This window comes from Protopterus annectens, chromosome 12.part0 (genome assembly GCF_019279795.1).
Source record: "Protopterus annectens isolate FY-2018-M chromosome 12.part0, PAN1.0, whole genome shotgun sequence".
NCBI lineage: Eukaryota > Metazoa > Chordata > Ceratodontiformes > Protopteridae > Protopterus > Protopterus annectens.
Window position 1 is genome coordinate 1,129,246,407 of NC_056746.1, and position 23,751 is coordinate 1,129,270,157.

General features: G+C 40.7%; 1 protein-coding gene across 1 annotated transcript in view; it reads right to left on the reverse strand.

The window, feature by feature from the left end:
- IFT52 (intraflagellar transport 52) overlaps positions 1–23,751 on the reverse strand; it is a 906,963-nt gene that overhangs the window by 126,861 nt on the left and 756,351 nt on the right. Inside the window, exon 10 of the mRNA XM_044090140.1 lies at positions 5,687–5,841. Within this exon, the coding sequence (XP_043946075.1) occupies positions 5,687–5,841 (155 nt within the window). The remainder of the gene's footprint in view (positions 1–5,686; positions 5,842–23,751) is intronic.

Genomic DNA, 23,751 nt, shown 5'->3' on the forward strand with positions numbered 1-23,751 from the left:
ATATATGAGAATCAGTATCTGATTAACAAGCAAAATGAAAATAATGCATTATATAAATACTCCACAATGTGTCCATGCTAGAAAAACTTCTGTTTTGGATAATTGGCACAATTAAAACTTAACCCTAGGGGAGGGAATTTTTGGAGTAGATTTGAGGAGAAAGAAGTTGAATGGCAGCTGAGACTACATGCTTCCCATTTTCCAGGGCTAAATGAAAACATTTCCCTACAACATGTTTTAAAAGTTAGGGCTTGTCTATATTAAATAAATTTTTTTATCATGCATTTTTTAAAAAAATGTTTTTAGTAAGGATTTTTTTTTTATTTTATTATTCAAAATGTTTGTTGAGTACATATTAAGAGTTTTGGAAGTTTTTCCTATCCAAATGGATTGTTTTGGAGGTTTCTTTTGTCTTGTTTTTAATGTCACAAAACTTTAAGAATCAATGTTTTAATTCTTTATTTTTTATCTATATAAATTAAGTTGGTTTAGATGGAAATTGGTTCTGATGAAGTCCTATTTTATACAGGACGAAAGCACTTAATCTTACAAATAACAGTGGTGTATTTATTTAACAAACTTGGTTTTAATTAACAGAGAAACTTGTGAAGTCTGTGCTATGACTGTCTGTGATACTGTGCTTGGTTACTGTGGTTTGTGTATCGCTGTATTCCTTTTGTAATATGTTAACATTGGGGGATTCAATGATTGTACCTAGTTTGTAGTCATCTGTAAACTTGGTTAGTCACATGTCATCTATTTTCGCTTGGACTTCTGAGAAGTAGATTCCAAATACTAAAGGGCCAGGCACAGACACCTATGGCACACAACTGGTAACTTTTCTACTGGTGAAGGTAGAATCCCCAACTTTGACACCATGTGCTCTCTCGGTGAGCCAGTCTGCTACCCATCTAGTAATGTATGGGTTATCCCCAGCTGGAGAATTTCTTAATGATACTTTAGTGGGGGATTGTGTTGAAAGGCTTGGCTAAGTCAAGACAGGTGGTATATACTACTTTGACTTCATCCAGGGCTTTGGTGACATTCTTGAAGAAGTCTACCAGGTTTAATAAGCAAGACCTGCTTTTAATGAAGCCAAACTCAGTTGGTTCAAGTGTTTGGAGGTTTGCCTATGTCCTTGTTGATAAGGTTCATGTTGATTCTATCCATGGCCTTACAGATATGGCTGGTTAGACTTATGAGCCTATAGTTCCCAGGGTCAGTTGATAGACCCCTTACTGTTGCTGTTCTCCACTCTCCTGGTACAAAGCCAGTGCTCAGGCTATGGTTGAAGAGAGTGCCAAGCAGTTCCACTAAGTCTTGTTTTAGATGGTTTAGCACACAGTCTTGGATGTTATCTGGTCCCATGGAGGCCGTGTTTTTGGCCTTGGAGAGGGCAGATATGACCTGCTCTTTGCAGATACTAGGTGCAGGACTGGTGACAGGGATGCTTTGGGGTATGTCTAGTGGGGATAGGGGAATAAAGTTTGCTCCAAAATCTGTCTGCCAGCAAGTTGGCAATTTCTTCAGATTCCATGTGAGTGGTACTGCCCACTATAAGTTTGGCACATAGCTGGGCATTTCCTTTAAGATTTTCGATGTAGCTAAAGAAATCCTTATGACTGTTTTTAGCTAGAGATATTAGTTTAGTCTTGTAATTAGCTTTAGAGGATTTTACAAGACATCTGATTTGCTTGTTCAAGCTATGGAGAATATTGTTCCTCAGCTGAGCAAGTCCCCTCTTGTTCTTGGATAGCAGTTTCTTTGTGTTTTGTTACATAACCTATTTATACTTACTGTCCACCAGGGTGGCCTGTTTCTTCAGGAGGACCTGGTTTTGATCCGGTCAGGTACAGCAGAGTCTATACAGTTGTTTAAATGTTTGTACAGAGCATTTGTGTACTCATCTGCATAGCAGTCATTGTTGGCTGCGTAAGCAGGGAGTTTGAAACTTTTTATATCTTTGCTTAGTAGGCTAAAATTTGCTTTGGAGAAAATTTTCAGGTGTTTTGCACCTGTGGGGGTGTCAGCCCTGATCTTTACTTCAAACAAGACAGATTTATGGTCTGACCTTACCAGTGAGGGCAACACACAGGGGGTAGTGCAGTGACCCCCCACCCCCCCATGTTGGTGAGTATCAAATCCAGGACATTCAAGCCCCTTGTAGGGGTGCTGACTAACTGATCCAGAGCATTTGAATTAAAGTCCAGGAACCTCAGGGCAATTGCATTTGTGCTCATGTATGCTGCTCAATCAATGGAAGGATAAGCAAGTCCAGGTAGGCAGTATGCTTCTCTTGGTTCATGGCGGGGGACCTGTAGCTAGCAATGATGTAATAGGGTGTTTTACCTAAAGTTATTTGGACCTGGAGTAGCTCCAGAAAGTCATACTGTTTAACCATTCTCAAGGTATATTTGGATTTAATAAAAAAGGATACATCTCCAGCTTTAGTTCTTTCATGCTTGTTTTGGGGTCTGAACGTATGGAAGGTATTGTAGCCTTGTACAGCCAGGGTGCTCTCTGTGGCCTTGAACCAAGTTTCAGTGACCACGCAGACATAAGCATCTTCCAAGTTGAGGAGTGCTTCCAGGGAGTGCAGTTTTCTGTTTAGGCTCCTAGCATTAAGCAGCATAACCTTGATTTCTTTACGTCAGGAATTTTGTTGTTTTGACATTGCCTAAAAAAGGCACTATAGGGGAGGGAAGCATCTTTGCCAGTACCCGAAAATCTTGAGGAGACAGGTGAAGACTGTCACTGGCAAAGCAGCATGGATTGTCGACCATGTCTTGCCAGGCTGACAGATACTGGAGCCCCCTGGATTGACACCAGAAGCTAAGCCCATTGCTGAAATCAATCATTTTCTGTCTGTACTGTGGCATCATCCTCGGTGAAGGTAAAATGTTACTTAGTGCTATGGACATACCTGCCTGGGACACAACCTGAGAGCTCTGTCAAGTCTCTCTTCATATAGTCCAGGAAGTTACGTCGCAAGTCATTCACCCCAACATGTAGTATGACAGAGTCATAACGGTAATTGTTGTTGAGTCACTTGAGTGCGTGTGTGATTTGATGGATCCTGGCACCTGATAGGTAGCTAGCTGTGACTTTCTCCTTGTCCAGCCTGGTGAGGGGGGACATCTGTATGTCTCACTATGGAATCGCCTATGAACAAGACATTAGGTTTTGAGGTGTTTTCCCTTAGGGGCTTATTTGTTGAGATACCTGTATGTGTGTTGCTATGTGTAGTGGGGTCTGTTTGTGTTCCAGTTTGTGTGTTTTGTTTGTGCTTGGGAGGTCTCTGGACTTTTGGTAGGCTGTTAATGAGTACCTCTGTGTATGTGGTTTTATGTGACTTGACCTTAATTTGTGTGAGACAGGAGATGTGTGCATACTGGGAGAGGTATGTATGCTGACAGCCTGTTTGATGTCTTGTTTATCGTTACGTGAGAGGGTTGATTCCAATTTCATGGTATAGTTACATCTCTCACATACTGTATTTGTTTGCTTTAGGAGCAAGTGCTTGTCAGTATACATGAGGCAATTACTACACTGCCTCAGGATGCCCATGTCACTCAGACTAGATAGAGAGATGTTGGGAAACTGACTGCCCATTGTAGCAGGTTAAACCAGGGTCTATATTAGATACTCAAACATTTGAAAGTTTGACTGTCATATAGTTGACACCATATGATCGAACTTTCAAAAGTTCGAATATCTAATAAAAAAAATAAACTACACAAAACACCTACCAGAATGCTCTAAGCAGGGGGGCAAGCACCCCTGCACCCCCACACCCCCTGCTCTTTAAATATACCAACTCTGAGATCGCACTACAATGCAGAAAAGGGAAATCTTCCCATTCCACGCTTTACGAAGATCTCGGTTACAATGTTCGAGCATTCAAAAATCTGATCATATGGTGTCGACCATATGAAACTCGAAATTCTGAATGTTCGAACATTCAGTATAGACCCGGTTAAACCGTACATACTAGTTTGGGAGTGAGTGTGTTGGATCAGCCTTTGCTCTAGGATTTATTCAACTAACTAACAAGAGGAGTTATTCTATTGAGGTTTATGGACGAAGAAATGTGGTGACACTCCCCTAGGATTAACTTGACTAATTAAAAAGGGAACTTATTCCACTGAGGATTAGGGATGAAGAAATGTGGTGACACTGCTCAGTGCTCAGCTGAGTTGCCAGCAGTGCGCAGCTGAATTGCGTGCAGTACATCAGGAAAGCTTGGAAGGGTTCTACTGACAGACATCTAGGGAAAAGGTAGTTTCTAGGCATTTGCTTCTATACACAGCAGCAGTAAACCCCACTGCAAAGGTGAGCAGCGACGTGAACACATGGCTTCAATACAAAAGAAACTAAAGAGTTTTAACACAAACTAACCAAATAGGAAAGCCCAAAACTGAGTCTTTTTCCAGCAATCCCCAACTCAGATGGGTCCTGGGCTACACACTTCTGCCACAAGGGTGCAGGGAGGCCCTCAATGTAAGATGGCTGGCTCCTGGCACAGAAATTCCAAACAGTCTAGATTCAGCAAGTCTGAATCTAGCCTATGTTATATAAGGCAGTAGTACTGCAGATACAAAGTGCAGAATAAAATGCAGTCACAAGCACAAACAGTAAAAACATTAAGCAGCAGAGTAAATAAATACAATTCGCAAAGTGCAAAGCAGACTTTGAAAGTACTTATTTTTTAGTTGATTTCAGTGGATGCCTTTGATTTCAGTTCAGATGCACTCCAGTCCTCTAGCTAAAGTCGCCAAACTCTAAGCAGCTTAGGTATTGTGGAAATAGCTCCCTTCCAAGGATGTAGAGGCATTCTGCCTCGTTAGTCAGGCCTCAGAACACCCCTGGACATTATTGCTTGCTTATCCCTAAAAGTAATGCCAGGTTTTCATTCCAGGGGTTTATCTGGCATACCTACATCTCTGTCTAGCTTAACTCCTGAAAACGTTAAAAGAAAGAGCCATTTCCCTGGACATTTGGATAATAACCCACTTCAAAGTGTTCATACATTACAGAAATAATTTAACAAAAACTAATATCTTCAGAGAGATTAATATAATTATATCCAGTGTGAAAATGAATATCGAATCAATAAGACCAGAAATCATTCTTTGACATAACTGCTGTGAATGACAATGGTTAGATTTAAGCTCATATTTTGAAGCTGTGCTTTACTGCCCTCAAATAGTCAAATTCCGCTAAGCACCAATTCATTTGTTTCTTAAGTCCCGTACCCATTAATTTTCTAAAACTGTCTGGACAAGTCAGAATGTTTAGTCAATGTTACTGTATCACAGACACAAAACAAAACAACATAATAAGTATTTAAAAGATGCCTACTGGGGTGCATTTACAACTGCCTGGAAATGTTCTGTTGGTACACTCTCAATGCAGCTACTGAGGATTTGCACAGAAACACAGACAACTCAAAAATTGTGTATAACCACTTAACAGTGTTACTGGAAAATGTACTGCCAGTTGACTATCCATCCAGCACTCTGAAGACAGGATCACTGAAATACTGAAAACTGATATAAAGTTCTCTTCTGGAACTGCTAAAATATAAAGGTTACACAGCACCCCCTCACTCCTACATAACACACACATACACAAGTTTGTATTGAAAAACAATATCTGCTATTAGTACAGGCTCTGACATACTAACTTGATAACATTTGGCAGTGCCGCAGTGTCCAACTTGAACAGAGACATATCAAACAGGGTGGTGAAATTTCTGGGATTCTCATCTCCCTCTTGTAGACAGACTCGTAACCTTTCTGAGAGCTTTGCTGTATCTGGAAGCATTGTATAATCTGAAATCTAAATGCAATAACAAAAGTTACAAACAGTGAATTTAATAACTCCTCACTTCAAGTACTGAACACTAATGTCTTAAGAGAGGAGTTACATTGCAAAGCTATCTTTTGTAGTAAAACTGATGAAAGAATAACAGCAATTAAAGTTTTGACTTGCATATATATGATATGTCAGTGCAGTCCGATACTCTGTGCAATTCTTAAGAAGGCTGCAAGTAACATACCTTAGTGAGATTTGCATACAGAAGATCACACAATCAACCACCATAAGGTACTGAATGCTAAGTGCAATAAAAGATAATGGAGTACTGATGATGCAAGACTCCTCAACCCCTGCCAAAATAGGAGTGTACACGCTTCACTTTTTCCTGGCAAAGTTAAGGGTGAGCATGTCATTAGACTGAAGACTTTTGCCAAATTCAAATATATTAACTCTAACTCTAACTCACTGAAAAAGTTAACTCTCACTAAAAGTTTCAGTGAGATGAACTATGTTCGTACACAGAGACAAGATCCACCTGAACCTTTCATTACTGCACCCCTAAATTCCTGCAACTTACATACTATCATTCTGAAATCACACAACAGTGGCTAGGGGTGGGTAAGGCAATGGAATACTTGGTTTTCAGAAAAAAAATGATTACTTCCTTTACTCTGAGGTTATGTGATCTTTGAGTTATAATATTAAAGTATGGAGAGTAAGCGTATGCTTCTCAAATTTTCCATACTGCTCTGAATATTTTATGTTCTTTGTCAAAAGCTGAGCTGTTATCTCTCACTGCTGTATTGTATTTGGCAGCTTTTTTTCCCCGTGAGCAGCATTTGGTAAGAATCACATTCAGTGAACAAGAATGGAGACAAATCACATGCTCCAAGTTAAGATCGTGATAGTCTTCTTCCTCACTGGAATTAGCACAGAATATAGTGGGATAGTGTGCTGAAGATGAAAAAAGTCATCACTTACTAAGTAACTCTGTCAACCACACTATAAATAATTAAACACACAATGGGATCAAACTGACAACGAAAGCCTTCTGCCTAGTAGATGACCAAACAACTGACATCTATAATAAACAAAAGATAATGAAGTGCTGACAATGCTTGAAGCTCTCCCTGCTCCAAAAGCTCTCTGTATCTAAAAAAAATAAAGATTGCTGGACTAATTTAAGCAGAATTCAGGCATCTGTTTTGGAAAGATTTAAGGGCCAGTCATAGGAACACAATCACTGTGAAGGAACAGATATTATTCCATACAAATACAATTCTGAAAACTCTGAGATTCTCTAAATCAGGGGTGTCCAACCTTTTGGCTTGCTGGGGCCGCATTGAGTGAACAGAAATTGTCTTTGGGCCGCATATAAAATATATCATATAGTTAACTCTTTCGCTGCCACGGGACACCAAAGTCGACCTCCTGGCTGTACCGTAGGTGCATTCGAACAATTAATAAATGTAATAAATGCCTAATATTTGCTTAAAATTCTAATTCTCATTCTGATTTTAATTCTCTAATCTAACAGTTAACTAACATCTTAGTTAATGTATAGATTTTTTTTTTACAAATAAACAGATATTCACTACAGCACTAGCATTTCTCACTGGGAAAACCACTCCCAGCAGTCCATCTACATACAATACTATAATCCACAAAAATAAGTCAAAAAATTTGCAATAAAGTAAAGAATTCACATTACTGACTTAAACAATTCTGAATAAGCTACAAGAGGGTCTCACCCAAACAAATGACTGGTGCCAGAAACATGGCCTCAAGCTAAATGCCAAAAAATGCACAATCATCCCCTTTGAGGAGAGTGATGTCCCCACAAATTATCACATGAATAACAATGTAAGCACGAAATCAGTCGTGAGGTGCTTGGGCACCCAGGTTGACAGAAACCTGACTTTTGACCACCACGTTGTCTCCGTTGTACAGAAAGCTTTTTACATGGCCCACCTCATTAGTAAGGGTATCTCATCCAGGGACAAGGAGGTCATAACATCCCTGTATTCTTCCTTTACAAGATTAATTATTGAGTGCAACACCCCTTTTGGCATGTGCCTCAGCAAAACACCATGCCAAAAGAAAGACTACAAAGGACTGAGTTCACTTAGTTATCCAAACAGACAAAAAAGCTTCTTGCTTTCCTCTGTCTCTCACTGGCCCCTATAAATTTCATCACTGGCTTGCTTTCCAGGCTAAGAAAGATCCTGCCTCAAGAGACTTTCTCCACCTCAGAAATACTGGTTATATTTAAAACACTCACTACAAAGACCACAGCCTTCACTGCAACATAAACAAGCCACTTTTTATGGACAGGTTCTTGACACAAAAACTTTCAACTTCTGTAAAAAGCTCCTCTCATTATCAAACAATGTAGTTCAGCAACACGACAACTGGATGGATAGCCATGAATGTACTCCTTAAGTAAGTAGCATTGCCTTCATCAAACCGGAAGGAAAATCCACATACTAAACCTTCCCAGCTGGATGGCTAAGATCTAATATTGGTTACTCAAGTCTACTTGTCTAAGAAGAGGGGCCTATTTAACTAAGAATTCCATTTGCAAAAATATATTCAGTATACATATTAAATCTCTCTCTCTTATACACACACACACACACACACACACACACACACACACACACACACAAAAGGAGCCCCTACTTGTAAAATAGGCAACCTCAGTAATCCCATGACACAGTCTCACTGATTGAAATTGTCTGGAAGTTAAAATATCTGAAAAAAAAATCATAATAGAGATGGATTCATCCATGCAATTTCCCACCACCAAAAGGACCATCAATAAATCAACAAACAACTGCTCAGCAAAAATTAAATCAATAAGAAATCTATAAACTCTCTAAGATCATACTACATACTGGAGTAAACATATAACTTCCCTCCAATCTAAAGCCATTTGACATTCTGACATTTTAATTTGTGCAGAAGTTATTCACAGACTGACAGTTTACTAAGCTGTAATGCTGACCAACGCTTTAGAAAAAAACAAATTCCCACACTTTGTCAATAGCTCAAAGTGAAGAAAGGATTACTTTTTTTATTTATTATGTATTTATTTAATTATGGAAAACCTCTTTAAAACTGTTAAATTGATCACACACCCAGAAACACAGAAAAGTTATTGTGATAAGTAAACCACAGACTGCTGCACGAAATCAGTCACAGCACACTATGCTTACGTCCGAACCAATGAAGCATACCTGTCAATTCCAAAAGAATTAAAGTAGCGTAATAAGAAAGTTATTTGCAAGGTTACATGGCAGTTTATATTGGAAATAAGTGGTGATATTAAAAATGCTCTGTTTCTCATAATTATGCTGAAAAGTCTTCCAAGGTAAATACAACCTTCTGATTTAGCATGGAACCATACCTCTCAACCTTAGAGCAAGAATTCTGGACAAAGCGAAAAATAAAATTGGGACACAGGCCCAAAATAGTTATGCATCACAGACACCATTGAAACAAGTGTAGCTGCAAACATTATACATCACATATAATGTTTCTATCCCATTATTGTCAGTTAAGCATTATATGGCTCATTCAATCCTGCCTTCTTTTGCAACAAAGAAAACCATACTTTGAAAAGACAAATATATTAAAAATAATAAAATTGGCTCCACATCCTGCAACTTCCTACCTGCAAACAACCACAGAGCTTTCACTGAAACTAGGTCTGCTTATTTCCACAGAATTACACCTCTCCATAATTAAGTCTAATGGTATACAATCTACCAGGATCTGGACTACCTGAAATAAATTAAATTATGGCCTGTAAACTGCAAGTGCACTTTGTTTAATTAAACTACATTTCAAAGCCCACTTGCTGTATTTTTTCAGTAACATCCCAATATCCATTTCCAGGTCACTTTACAAGACATTGGTAGTGGTAGACTTAGCATCCTCCAGATCCCTACAGGACCACACTCATACTGCTAACATTGTCCATTAAATGTAAATATCCATCCGCTGTAAATGGCAAGAAGCTATGTCTTAAAAAAATCTATTTTTGGCATTCCTAGTACCCAAGTATCAGGTTTTGAAACAAAGAAACATATTCTCCACAGTTTGTAAGTCTCTGTCTTTAATAATCATCTACTATTGCAGCACTCCCAACACAAACACACACATACAGACTAAATCCCCCAACATTTAAAAAATGGCATTGTGCCCACCTGATTTGCCAGTATTGATGATCCACCAAAGATATGTTTACTGTTGTCCAATCTACCACTGCTTAGAACCCACCAATGACAAGACAGTACTGGGTGATTTTTTTGTTTGTCAAAAAAAAAAAAACAATAAATTTTATATGCTACAGTCCCACATTAGTCAATCCACTATTGACCCATTAACCCTAGGGCTGCTGTCTCATTCTTACTCCCTGGGACTGCATTACCTTGGATGACTACTTTTATTTCCTAAGCAAAAGACACAAATTGGAAGATGAGGCAAAAATCCAGACATTCTTCGAAAATCCATACGGTTGAGAGGTATGATTTCATATTCAATACAACACTCTCCCTGTCAGAAAAGCTGCAATTTAATGAAAGTGTACTTTTAATGTAAGATGCATTTGTAAGCTAACTTGTTTGTACGTTAGCCTCTTTGTGCATGTGTCTCTCTCTGTCTCTCTGTCATGCACACAAACACACACACACACTTCTACTTTCACGCACACAAACATTCTGCTTTCATGCATGCACTCACTCACACCATACTTACCTATTAAGACAGGTTAAGTGCTGTCTCTTTAAAAGGCAATGGCAGCAAATCCATAGACGAGTTCCTCTTCAGCAAGAACACACACATTGATTCTTTGGCACGAAATAATTTTGCGAAAACACAGACCCTTCTTTGGCGCAAAAAAATCAAAACAAGAAGGATGCTTTGGTGCATGCGCACACCGATGTTAGAGTTACAGGTCACGGGTGCGAAAAACACAACAAAAAAGTGTTTTGGGGCATGCGTACATCGATGTTGGAGTTAGAGTAGAGGGCCGCATGGCAGAGCTCTGAGGGCCGCAGGTTGGACACATCTACTCTAAATAGAGGTGAAGGCTATCAATAAAACTGTCTTTAAAGACTGAAACTTCACAGACATTGAATCCAGCAGGTTCAAGTGAAACAGAGGCAATCTGTCAGTCATTTAAGTTAAGGTCCCAAGGAGGGGAAAGGTTTTTTACACGAGTGCACAGATGCAGGACCTTTCTGAGGAACTGTTTACCAGATGGCACTGAGCCACATCATGCCTTCCAGTAGGTCACAACTGAAGAAATAACCAGTCAGGGATCCTCCTTCATGACTTTGTTGGAGGCCTCCTCAGTTAGTTGGGACATGCCTACATCCTGCACCTTATCAGCCTCTGGAGGGACCTATAGCAGGAGCAGGGAAAGTCAAACTGTCTGCAGGCTCATGATATGCCTTGGCAGAGACATCAGAGTACAACTAGAAAACAGAAACTTGTGATTATTTAGGCTTAAGTTCTTTTGCGGTAGCTGAGTTATGTCAGACAGCAACAAATCGGGAGGCTATCCTTCCTCGTGCTAGTTCTTTAAATCTTTTATTCTCGATGCATATCTTTAAAGAAGCTAAATGACTCCTGATTGCTTTAGGGGTGAAGAATTTAAAATACAGCACTCCCTAAAATTGTATTCTGGACCAAACAAAAAAAAGAAGTTATGTTCTTACCATGACTTTCCATCTGTGTTGTTGATCTTCATTCGTTCTTGCCTGTTGGGTTTTGGTTCCATCCTTGGCCATTGTGACAAGCTCGCACCAACCAGAAACTCTCGAGTTAAGGTTACCCATACTGCCTCTCTTCCCTTCTCCTCAGATCGAGTTTTGCCTGTAGAAATAAAATGTAGAAGCTTTGTCTGAGCAACTGCCCTACTATAAAACCAGAACTAGATCCGAACCTCCAGGAGTCTTTGGAGGGGGTTGGAGAGTGGGATGTCAAGAATGAATGAAGATCGACAACACAGATGGAACGTTATGGTAAGAACATAACTTCTTTATCTGATGTTGTCAATCTTCATTCATTCTCGACTGTTGGGACAGAGTCCCTAGCTACTTTATGTCCCGGGAGGCCCTATGGAAGGCTATTCCTGAGCACCATAGAGCCAAAGGATGCTCTTCCCCTGGAGACCATATACAATTTGTAATGAATTATAAAGGTATGAGGGGTAGCCCAAGTGGTGACTGCACGAATGTCATTCATAGAGGCTCTAGAATGAAAGGCTTTGAAGTGGAAACTGATCTGGTAGAATGAGCCTTGACCTTGGTTGATAGGTTTAGTTTATTTTAGTCATAAACAAAGGTGATGCAATCTCTCAAACATTTCCATAAGGTAACTTTGGAAACTGATTTGCAATGTCGAGTGCCTGAAAAGTACAAAAACAATTGGTCCGATTTTCTAAACAATTTTGTTCTATTCAAGTAAAAATGTAATTGTCTGTGTATGTCCAACAAATGTAAACAATATTCGCCCCTGTTTGAGAAGTTTGGAAAGAAAACTGGTAGATCTATGCGATGATTAATATTTGAGTCCAATACAACCTTGGGAAGGAAAGATGGGTTTAGTCCTAAGTGATACTCCCTCTTTATGAAAAAGATATATGGACATTTCACGCACAAAGCCTGTAATCCTGATATTCTCCTGGCTGTCGTGATGGCCACCAGAAAAAGGGTCTTCCAAGATAAAAATTTGATATCACAGGTGGCTGCTTGCTCAAAGGGCTGTCGGGTTAAACTTTGCAAAACGAATGTTAAATTTAAATTCCAGTGTTCAATGGGTTCTTTAAAGGGTGGTTTCAAATGCAAAATGCTTTCAGAAAGGTCTTGCAAAGGCGATGAGACATTACGGAAAGGTCATCAAAGCCATTATGGAAATCTGAAATAGCAGCTAAATGAACTCTAATAGTAGAAGCTGAGGCTCCTAATTGGAATATAGTTGATAAATATTCTAATACCTTATTAATCAAGGCTGAAAAAGGGTAATTTATTTCTGCAATACACCAAAGAACAGATCTGTTCCATTTTGTAAGATAAAGTTTTCTGGTGGTTTTTGAAAAGCTAGAAGTATCTTCTGTACTGGGGAAGATAGATTATTCTGCCTGGCAATTACTGGAAGTGGAGGTACCAACCAACCCATCAGCCTGAGACTGTGTAGGTTGGGATGGACCAGACCCTGCGAATGAGACAACAGGTCTGGGGTTGGGTCCAGAGTCCATGGATGGTGAACCAGATGAGGCCAGGGAAAGGGGGACCAAACATGGGAGGGCCAATAAGTTGCAATGAGGATAGCTTTGCTTCTCAACCATTGGGCTTTCTTCAAAAACTGGGGAATCAGGGGGAAAAAGAGGAAAGGCATAAAGCAGTCCTGGGGGCCAGTAATGTAGAAGAGCATCTCTCAGGGACCTACCCCCCCCCCCGAGGGGGGAACAGGGCAAAGTAGCTGCTGCACTTGTGGTTTATGGGAGATGCAAATTGGATGCAGCAAGGCTGACCCCATCAACGAAATATCTTCGTCGCTATATTGGGAATGAAAGATCACTCGCGAGGCAGGAGGATGCATCTGCTCAGTTTGTCCGCATTCACAGTGGAATTCCCCGGAATGTGCTTTGCTATCAGAAAGCAGTTGGATGCTATCACCCATTGTCACACTCTTAGGGTTTCCAGACATAAAGGGTAGGATCTGGTTCCTCCACGTTTGTTGATAAACCAGACTACTGACATGTTGCCCGGTTGGATAGCAATTGTCCCTGAAGGGAGGAACGATTGAAATGGTTGCAACAACAGAAGCAAGGCCCTTAGTTCTAAGACACTGATATGCAAATTGACCTCAGGGGGACCAAGTGCCTTGAAGTGTCTTTCCCTGAAAATGCCCCTCCCACCCCATCAGGGATGTATCCATGGTCACTACGGCCTTGGGTTGAGCGGGGGTGAAGGGGCGACTCCATAATTCCTCTTCTGACTTCATCCACCAATTTAGATCCTGCTTGCAATGGTTGGCTATGTGGATTAGGTAATACACTGGGTGTGTTAACAGGGACTACTGTGATGCCAGAAGCCACTGAAGCAGCCTCATGTGGTACTTTGCCAGGGGAACTAGAGTGATCATTGTAGCCATTGACCCTAGGAGTTGTAAGACTAAATGAGCAGGAACTTTGTCTTGAAAGACTATCACTTAAAGCTGTGATCTTAACCTTTGCAGCCTGTGAAGAGGTAGAGCAGCAATACAGGAGTTTGTGTTGAATGTTGCTCCAATAAATTCTCTCTCTTGTAAGGGTGACCGCTTTGACTTTTCCCTGTTTACTGAAATTCCTAAGTACTCTGTAAGGTGTAGGACAAAGTCCAAGGCATGAAGCAGTAGATACCTGGTTGGGACGGTGAGGAGCCAGTTGTCTAGATACAGAAAGACATGGAATCCCTGTTGGCTTATGTGAGCTACTACCACTGCCATGCATTTGATGAACACCCTGGGGGGTGTGATGAGACCAAATGGCAGTGCTCGAAACTGGTACTGACTGGCTCCCAGATGGAAGCAGTGGTATCTTCTGGACTGCTTGTCGATCTTTATGTGGTAGTACGCATCCTGAAGATCTATAGAGCACATCCAATCATCTTTCTCCAGAAATGGAAGGATAGACTGTACCGTGACCAACTGGCATTTTGTCTGTCGAACAAACTTGTTCAAGACACTGAGGTCTAGAATTGGCCTCCAGTCCCCTGTCTTTTTTGCACTAAAAAGAATGTTGAGTAAAAACCAGATCCTGTGGTCTGGTGGGACTGTTTAGAGGACTCTTTTTTTGAAGCAGCTTTTGAACTTCTTGCATTCCTGTATCCCTCTGACTGGGTGGAACATCTGGGATTCGGCTTTGCGGTCTTGGATAAAGATCAAAAGAGATAAGGTAACCTCTGGTAATTATGGTCTGCACCCAGGAATCTGATGTTATTGAGGGCCATGCTAAGTGCTGCAGAGAGCCTCTTCCCCAGACTGCCTCCATAGGTAGGCAATCAGGCTGCTGCTCAGGAGCAATGATAGGGTTGTCCAGAGAAAGAATCCCTGGAACCCTGGTTACGCAGGCCCTCTCTGTCATGGGAGTGGTGTCTTTATTTTTATTTTATTTTACATTTGTTGACCGGGCTGGTCCAACTGGATTTATGTCCATTTTCAGCAGAGGCCCGGGGAGAAAAGCTCCACATGCAAGCATTTGTAATATCAGGTAAAACATTAGACATGGTTATAATATATATGTCAAAATCATTAGATATTAAAAGGCAGAAGTTGAGAAAAATAGTGAGTGTATTTTGTTAGGAGTTTCTAGAGCTAGAGAAAGTAAAAAAAGAAAAAAAAAATGTAAAGAAATTTTTCTAGTACCTAGATGAGTTCCCCCCTCTGCCTCGGGGGGGGGGGGGGGGAATGACGACTCACCACATGTGTTCCAAAAAGGCCCTTGGGACTTCCTGAACCACATAATTCCACTCCTCTGATTCCTGGAATAAGGTCATTGCGGAGCAGAAAAACGCAAGCCCACAGCAGAAAGGGTCTTTCCATCCTTCTCACACCTGGCAAGAGTGTGTCTGAGTTTTGGGCCAAAAAGTGAGGTAGCATCAACCAGAGTGTTGACAAAGGAGGACATGAAAGGGTCTGTGAAATCACATAAGTGCATCCAGGCTTGATGCCTGATGGCAACGCCTGTACCCACTGCCCTGGTTACCCCTTTGGCTGTGTGAGCAATAAGCCACATGGACGAGTTAGATATCAATTCTAGGGTTGCAAGCTGGGAGGCAACTTTATCGCATACCTCATCAGACAGTGGCCCTGCCAAGGGTTCTGAGAGCTCAGTGATCAGGTCCCTCTGAAGATGGGTGAAATGTGCCAAGAAATTCAACGATCGTATGGCAAAGGTCATTGAAGCATAGAAACACTTGCAAAATCTGTCCAAGACTCTCTGTTTGGAGGATGGACAGCTGGACTCTCCTCTGTGAGTTCCTTCTTTGTGGCAGCTGCCACCACCATAGCATCTAACACTAAGCCTTTAGACCAGTGGGCTTGGTCTTCTGGTGCACTAAGAATTTTGTACAGTCTCCGGGGAATTGGATCTATAGTGTCAGGGGTCTCCCAAGCACACTGCACAATGAGTTTGACCAATTCAATGGCAGTGAGGTCACCCAAGAAGTAGAAGATTGGGCACGAAAAGCCTGCGAAAAGACAGATTCCTCAGAGGAAGGGTTGGTGGGCTTCCAGTCACCCCTGTTTCAAGATTTCCAGGATGTCTCTGAAGGAGACATCTTCATGGGTGACTGTGGGGATTCCTCCCCTTCATTGTAGCCTGTATCCTCAGTGAAAGATTCTTCTGGAGAATCTAAGTGCTTCCTCTTGCACAACCTCTTATGGGGTGGCTCCTCAGGGGGGAAGGTCTGAGGAAGACTCCGAAGAGAGGGTACCCTGCTGCAGGGTGTCTTGCTGCTCTTGTTCCTGCTGCCCCAATGTAGCAGATTGTGACAGCTGCGAGCCAGAGGTTACGGAGATGTGACAATCCAATGGAGATGGTGCCAACTGCGTGCCTGCTGAGGCAAGAGCCCTCTCCATAATCTGGAAGGCAGGCCTGCCTGAAGAGGGATGGAAGCCCTGAACCGAGAAATACAACCTCAGAACCGAGGTCACACCCGCTCAGACAAGCCCACCTCCAAAGTAGGAGCCCCGAGAGGGCCTGGAACTCTCAAAGCACCCGGAACCATAGATGGTGCCATGGAAAAAAATCAGCACCAAACTAGGGATCCTGGAGCTGGCAGCCAGCTCACAGTCCCAAGGGTGGGTCAGCTCCAACTGAGCCATGGACCATAGAGTTGGCTCCAACGCCAAGGTGAGGTCCACTATCAGCACCAAAGTAGATGGCACCGGGAGAGGCGTCAAAGTTGAGGGCTCCAAGACCTGTGGAGAGGTTGAAGGAGGAAGACAGGATAGAGTCCTTGGAGAATAGACATCTGCTCCAGACAGAAGGGAGGTCTTAGAGGGGGCTGGAAGACCTCTGGCTGCCAAGAGCTAACCCACTAACCTAACTACATCAAGCTCCAAAAGGCTCCTAGTGGAATGAATAGACATCCCTGAGGGAGATTCTGGACATTCTATGAAAGGACTTAGCTGTTTACATTAAAAGGGGTCAATAGATGGGGAGTACCTAGTCCTGGGCAGGGATTTGACCTTCTGCACCACGGTCGGCTGACCAATTGTTTGTGTTGGAGGGGAAGTAACCAGTATGGGTTAAACTACTGTTGGTGCCGAACTTTTATCGGTTCCTTAAGAGTTGTCGGCACCATGAAAGGAGTCATAGGCTTTGGCACCGAGACAGTTGTCGGTGTCGATTTTGATTCTTTAGGTTTCGGTTCTGAAGTAGATGTCTGGCCTTTGGATGATTTTGAATCATGAGATTGAGGAGACGCTGGAACAGAGTGGCTCCTCTTTTTTGCTTCTTTCTTGGGAGAATCTGACGTCTCACCTCAGACAAAGCCTCCGTGAAAGGGCATTTTAACAGCTCCTTGAGGATCAATTTGTTATGCTGTTTTGCAAGGGTCCGAGCACTAAAACCCTTATAGAGCTCACATGGTGGTTGGACTTCCAAATGTGGCACCCCTAATCAATACACACAGGAAAGATGCCCGTCCAAGCTGGGCATCTTCCTGTTACATTCCTCACATTGCTTAAAGCCAGTAGTACCCTTCTGTTTCTCTGCCATAATCAACTATAGAAAATACAGTAAACAAACCATTCACACACATACAATAGTAAGATAACAAAAAAAAACAGAAGATTTTTTTTTAATGTACCAACAATGGTAACGAAGAAAAATACCCAGAAGGGGTAAAAGGAGGAAAGAGGAAATACCAACTATGGTATTCAAGATTTACCAAAGGTAAGAGAGAAGGAAGGGGCCAATATCAGGGATGGTAATGAAGAAATACCAAAAGGTAAAAACGGGGGAAAAATACAGCACACACAGAAAATATCAATTTGGGCAAGAAGATAAGTTAATGACAAATTTTATAGGTAGAAGAAAGCTTTAAAAAAGATATTATAGCAATAAAATAAGCACTTAGCTTGAGAAAATGGCTGATGCATCCTAAAACTCTACGTGGCAAATGAGATCTGAGGGGAAGGGAAGACGAGCACTATGGGTAGCCTTAGCTCAAGAGTTTCTGGCTGGCGCGAGCTTGTGACAAGAGCTGAGTCGGTTCCGAGGATGGAATCGAAACCCAACAGTCAAGAATGAATGAAGATTGACAACATCAGATTAAGTATTTGGTGTGACTATTCTTATAGGGGATTTGCTAACTGTAGATACATTTTCCTCTCTTAGCTGAAAAGAAACTGAACAATTTTTGTAAAAGAATAAGTTACAGGAAAGATCCCCAACAGGAATGCTTATCAGCCCACAATGAATGAAAACTGGCAGAAATCACATGGCTGAGAGACAACAGTAAGAAACCAGTTAATCAGCACATTTAATTTAGCAAATATTGACTGGTTAGCTCTTAATAGTCTAATACCTTATGCACAAGATCTATGTAGAACAATAAACAACTCCATTTAAATCCATACCTAAATTTATATTTTGCTTATATGAAATAATATATAGAGACTTTAATTGGACAAATTTATCTTCAAAGCTATATAAAATCATCATTAATTATAAAATAAAATCTAACCAGAAATTCTGGAAGTTTATCACGAAAGATTATCCATTATTGTTATTAAATGAGACCAAAATGGATGTTTTATACTCTTATTAAGTTAACTTCAAATATACAAAGTTGGAAAATCTTTGCATGGAAGTTTCTACATAGAGCCTTTTATACCCCCAACAAAATAGCTAGATTTAATAATTCTAATGAAATACTATGTTGGAGATGCTCTCTAAAATGCAATGCTGATTGGTCTCATATTACGTAGGAATGCTCCCATATAAAGAAATTCTGGGAAGATATTGGTGAATTTTTGCAAGCCATTTTTACTGATTTTTTCACTTTGTCAAAGTCCTTAATTCTCCTGAATATAAATGAAACCACTGTCATGAAAAGGAAAGACCTTTATCTTCTTTGGACTACAATGGCAGTTTCAAAAAAATGTATCACAAGAAAATGGAATTCCCCCATCATTCCATCACTTGATGATTTTCTAACTTTATTAAAGGAGGTAGCACTGTTGCAAATCAAAGTCAAGGAAATGAGAATATTTCTTAGGAAATGGATCAATAATCCTTGGGAGAAAGTTCTCTCTCTAATTGAGACACTTAAAACGATTACAACTTTACCTTCATAAGAAGAGAGAAAGCAAGACGTCAACAATATATTTTTTGTTTTAGTCTGTTTAAAAATGTGTAATATTTGTCTGTGTAACTATGTTTGTACTCCTTTTGTCTTCATTTGTTTTGAGGCCATTGTACATTCTGTAAATAGTTCATTCAATTTATTCTTATTTGATCTGTAAAATTTATTAATTATTGTTTTAAAAAAAATGAATAAAATTACTTGAAAAAAGTATATATATATATATATATATATATATATATATATAAAATAAATACAATATAATAAATGTGGAAACAGTATTAGCATAATCTCATATAAATAACACAATAAATAAAATTCATCTTTCTAATGCCTTAAGTTTTAGAAAACGGGACAAGAATGCATCAGCCTGACCACTGTGTGGCATTAGTTCTCAGTTGCCATAAAGCCTCATGTTTTTTCAAAATTAATGTCCACGGACCACCTCTTATGTCTGGATTAAGTGTCTCAATGATAATAAATGTTCTTAATACACTGAATTTGCAAAGTGTGGAGCGTAAAGAACCAAGTAATTTAATACTGCATTTGTTACTACATTCAACAGCTCGAGTAGGAACATAGCTGATATACTGGCCAAGAATTGGTTGGTTATTGTAAACAACAAGGACATAAGGGAGCTGGTCTGCGAAAAACTTTGTATAGTAAGGACAAATGCCTAAAGTCTGTTTTAGAGACTAGAACAATGGGACATGAAAGTGGGAAGATGAGAGAGTGTGGTCGTTGCAATTATTGTCCATATATACAAGGAGGATGTAATTTTAACATTAACGATATAAAAGTGAGCTTGAATCAGAAATGTTCATGTAACACTGAGAGAGTGGTATACTGTGCATTCTGCTTAAAGTGTCCTTGTTTTTATATAGGCAAGATGGAAAGGAAATTTAGGAACCGCATTTATGAACATCTCATGGATATAAAAAACAAAAATGTGAAGAATGCATTGGTGAAACATTGTATGGAACATGTTGACCATGGTTTTAAATTTATTATAATTTATTATCATTGAGACACTTACCCCAGACATAAGAGTGGTATTTTAAGATTATGTGTCTGTCGGTTTGCAAGACCCTATAATCTCTAAGTGTAGCAATTTCAATGATTAACATTTTCTCTCTTTTCTTGGACTACTATATCTGATTTTCTTGCATCTATTTTCTGAACTGTTGGTAATGGTGATCCCATGAGATATAAACATCACTGTTGATAATGCTTTGGGGTTCATGTTTCCAATGCTTCTCAGCTACTTCTATACTGTAGTGTTTGCAGAAATCCCCAGTGCTACAGTCTTGCCACAATACTGTACATTTCAGTATACAGACTCTGACATGAGTGCATCACAACCAGCAATGATCTATATAACTGTTTCCAGTTCTGTTATACAGAACCTCCATTTGTTTGTTTCTCCCACTTTTTCAACTGACTGTTTTATGTAGCCCCACTATCTTGGGCTGCCATTATTAACCTTTCATCTATTGGTTTTAATTCACTTCTCCTTAACCATTCTTGCAACAAAGGTTCATAGGTGTACACTAGGCTAATGACCACTGGGGCCCTTATAAGACAAGACCAGCATCCCAATTATATACCACAAGTTTATGTGCCTTAGAGATTATTTTAAGGGGTATATGTAAGCTACAGTAACATTTAACGGCTGCCTCTGTCTATTACAAGCACAGGCCCAAGACCCTGGATGTATTTTTGTTTTCTCACCCTCTGGTCGTCTTGAACAGGGTTATGGAAGAGCTCTGCTTCACACAGATAGGAAGTCTGTTCCCGAGAAGGGAATTATTTGAGACAAAATCCTGTCCCACCAATATGTCCTTTTTACATCTCAAGCAAATTTTAAATCACTAGCAAGTAATGCTGATACTATTCATTTTGTGGATATGCAAAAGGTCCAGAGTGGTTTCCAAGGATGCCTTGTATGCCAGGCATAGATCGTCTCTCAACAGTCTGTTGGAAACAGAGTCTAGAGATAGGGCTTTGAGGTGATCTGCATAGGACAAGCTGTTTACTTCCTGTATTCTTTTTGTGAGGAACCTTTGTGGGCGTTCCAGTTGTTATGAGGGCCAAATTACAGTAGAACAATAACTACCTTGTCATGCCATTGTTTATAAGATGAGCAATGCAGACTATTTCCTTACTATATTGGAGACATGTTGGTCGAAAGCCAGGTTACTAAGTACGTGCATACCCAAATCCCTGACTACTGGTTCTACTCTTAGGGGGTGTGCTATCAATGAGGTAATTTCCAAGAGTGGCCGACATCTCAAAGGGTACTATTATAAATTTCCTGGCATTGAGTTTTAAGTCATGGCTTTGGCATAAGTAATTTTTCTGTGTTAGCCTTCATGTAGGATGTCAGTGTCTTTGGGGGATTCTATGACTGTTCCTAGTTTGCAATCATCTGCAATGCTGGTCAACTAGAGGCCCTTGACATTAGCCATGACTTTAGAAAAGTAGATGCCAAAAAGGAGCGGACCCACCACAGAGCTCTGAGGGAATTCACTAGTGACTGGCATCTTTGTGGACGTGGTTTTCCCCATCTTAACTTCCTTGATACTATCTGAGAGCCAGCTGGCTATCCAACATGTAATATCTGGTTTATGCCTAGATCCATGAGTTTGTTTACAATGCCAGAGTGGGGTACTGTATCAAATGCCTTAGCAAGATTATGGCAGGCAGTATATGACTGTTTTGTCCTCATCTATTGCCTTGCTGACCTTCCCAAAGAAGTCCACCAGGATAAGTAGCCATGCTTTGCCCTTGATAAAACCAAACTGAATTGGATCCAGTGTTTTCAGGTTTTCTATGTCCTTATTAACCATTTCTATGATAATTCCTTCCATGGCTTTGCATATGAGACAAGTCACACTTGTGTTCTGTAGTTGCTGGGGTCTTTTGATGGTATGATTAGCCTTTGTGCAGAGGGATGACCACTGACGTTCTCCATTTGAGTGGTACAAAGCCTGCCTAGAGGCTATGGTTAAACATTGATCCAGTGGCCCCCATAGGTCATGTTTCAGGCTATTTAGGAGGCATCCTGGGAAATTATCAAGGCCCATTAATGCAGTCTTTTTAACCTCAGAGAGTGCATCTAGGACTGGCACCCTAGTGATAGTTGCAGGGGGAAGGTTGATGGTGTTTCCTGGTGGGTGGCTGGGGAAGAGAGGAGATTAAAACTGGAGATGAATTTGTTGGCCAGCAGATTTGCTACATCATCCAGCGCCATGTATGTGGCTTCATTTACAATATGTTTTGCAGAGTGCTCTGCGCTGCCTTTGAGGTTTCAGACATAGCTAAAAAAAACCTTGTGGTTGTCCTTTGCCTGGGGGGCTATCTTTACCTCAAATTTGACTTTACTAGACTTAATTTCCCCTCTTAATTGTTTATTCAGAGTGATGAGGGTGTTTTTATCATGCTGGGTGTAGCAGCTCCTAATCTTGGCAATGAGTACAACATATCTTGGTTAACACAAGGTTGTTCTAGACGTATTCTGCACTTGCTGCTATATTTGTGGACTTTCCAATTTTCGTTCTTTCTCTTCTGGTTCAGTTGCTGTCTAATTTCTGTCTACTTATGGCGTGACTTCCATTCCCACTTTGTTCCAAAATATGTCTGCCAAACTAAGCAAAGATGTCATCTTAGAATTCCTCTTCATGCTTTAGAACTTGAACTATGCATACATCTGATGAGATCTAAAAAATATACATATAGTCCCATGACTGCAGATCTATACATGTTGTCAAATTCATGGAGGCCCATACCTTCTTCAGAGAAAGAGAGAGAGACAATGAACTATATAATCTTGGTATGCATTGACTTTATATATCATTTGATAAGCATGAAGCATTTTTTCATAGGATCATAGGAGGTTGCTAGGCTAATGGCCCTGGGGCCCTTACAAGCCTAGCCAAGGGTTTATCCCCAAAAAAGAACCCTCAGTCAGCACCTGTTGCCCCTGTCAATGAGGGACAAAGGTGAAACCCTGGGACAAATTTGTGGTTTCTCATCCACTCATCAAGGTTGCACTTGAAGAGGGTCAGCGAGGTACTCTGACATGTATGGGAAGTCTATCCCAGATAGGGGGCAGCATCTGGGAGATGAACCTGTCTCTCCACCAGGTTTTGTTGATGTCGCATATTAGACTTAAGCCTGTCGAGCGGGTAATGCGGAAGGAGTTAGACTTACGGATATGGAGCATCTCTAGTATGGCAGGGTCCAATATTGCCTTGTAGGTGAGACACAGATCACCTCTGAGCAATATGTATGCTACTGAGTAGAATGACAGTGATTTGAGCCTGTCTGCATAGGACAGATGTTGGAGGCCGTGGATTCTCTTTGTGAGGTATTTCTGTGGCCTTTCCAGTTGGTGCAGATATTTGGAGAGGTACATACTAAACAGGGCATTACACTCAATTACAGGCCTAATGAGGGAGGAGTACAGAGAGGTAATAAACTCCTTTTTCCTGGATGCAATCCCTTTACTTATGACATGAACCAAGTAAAAGGCTTTTCTGACCACTGACGCCACATGATGGTT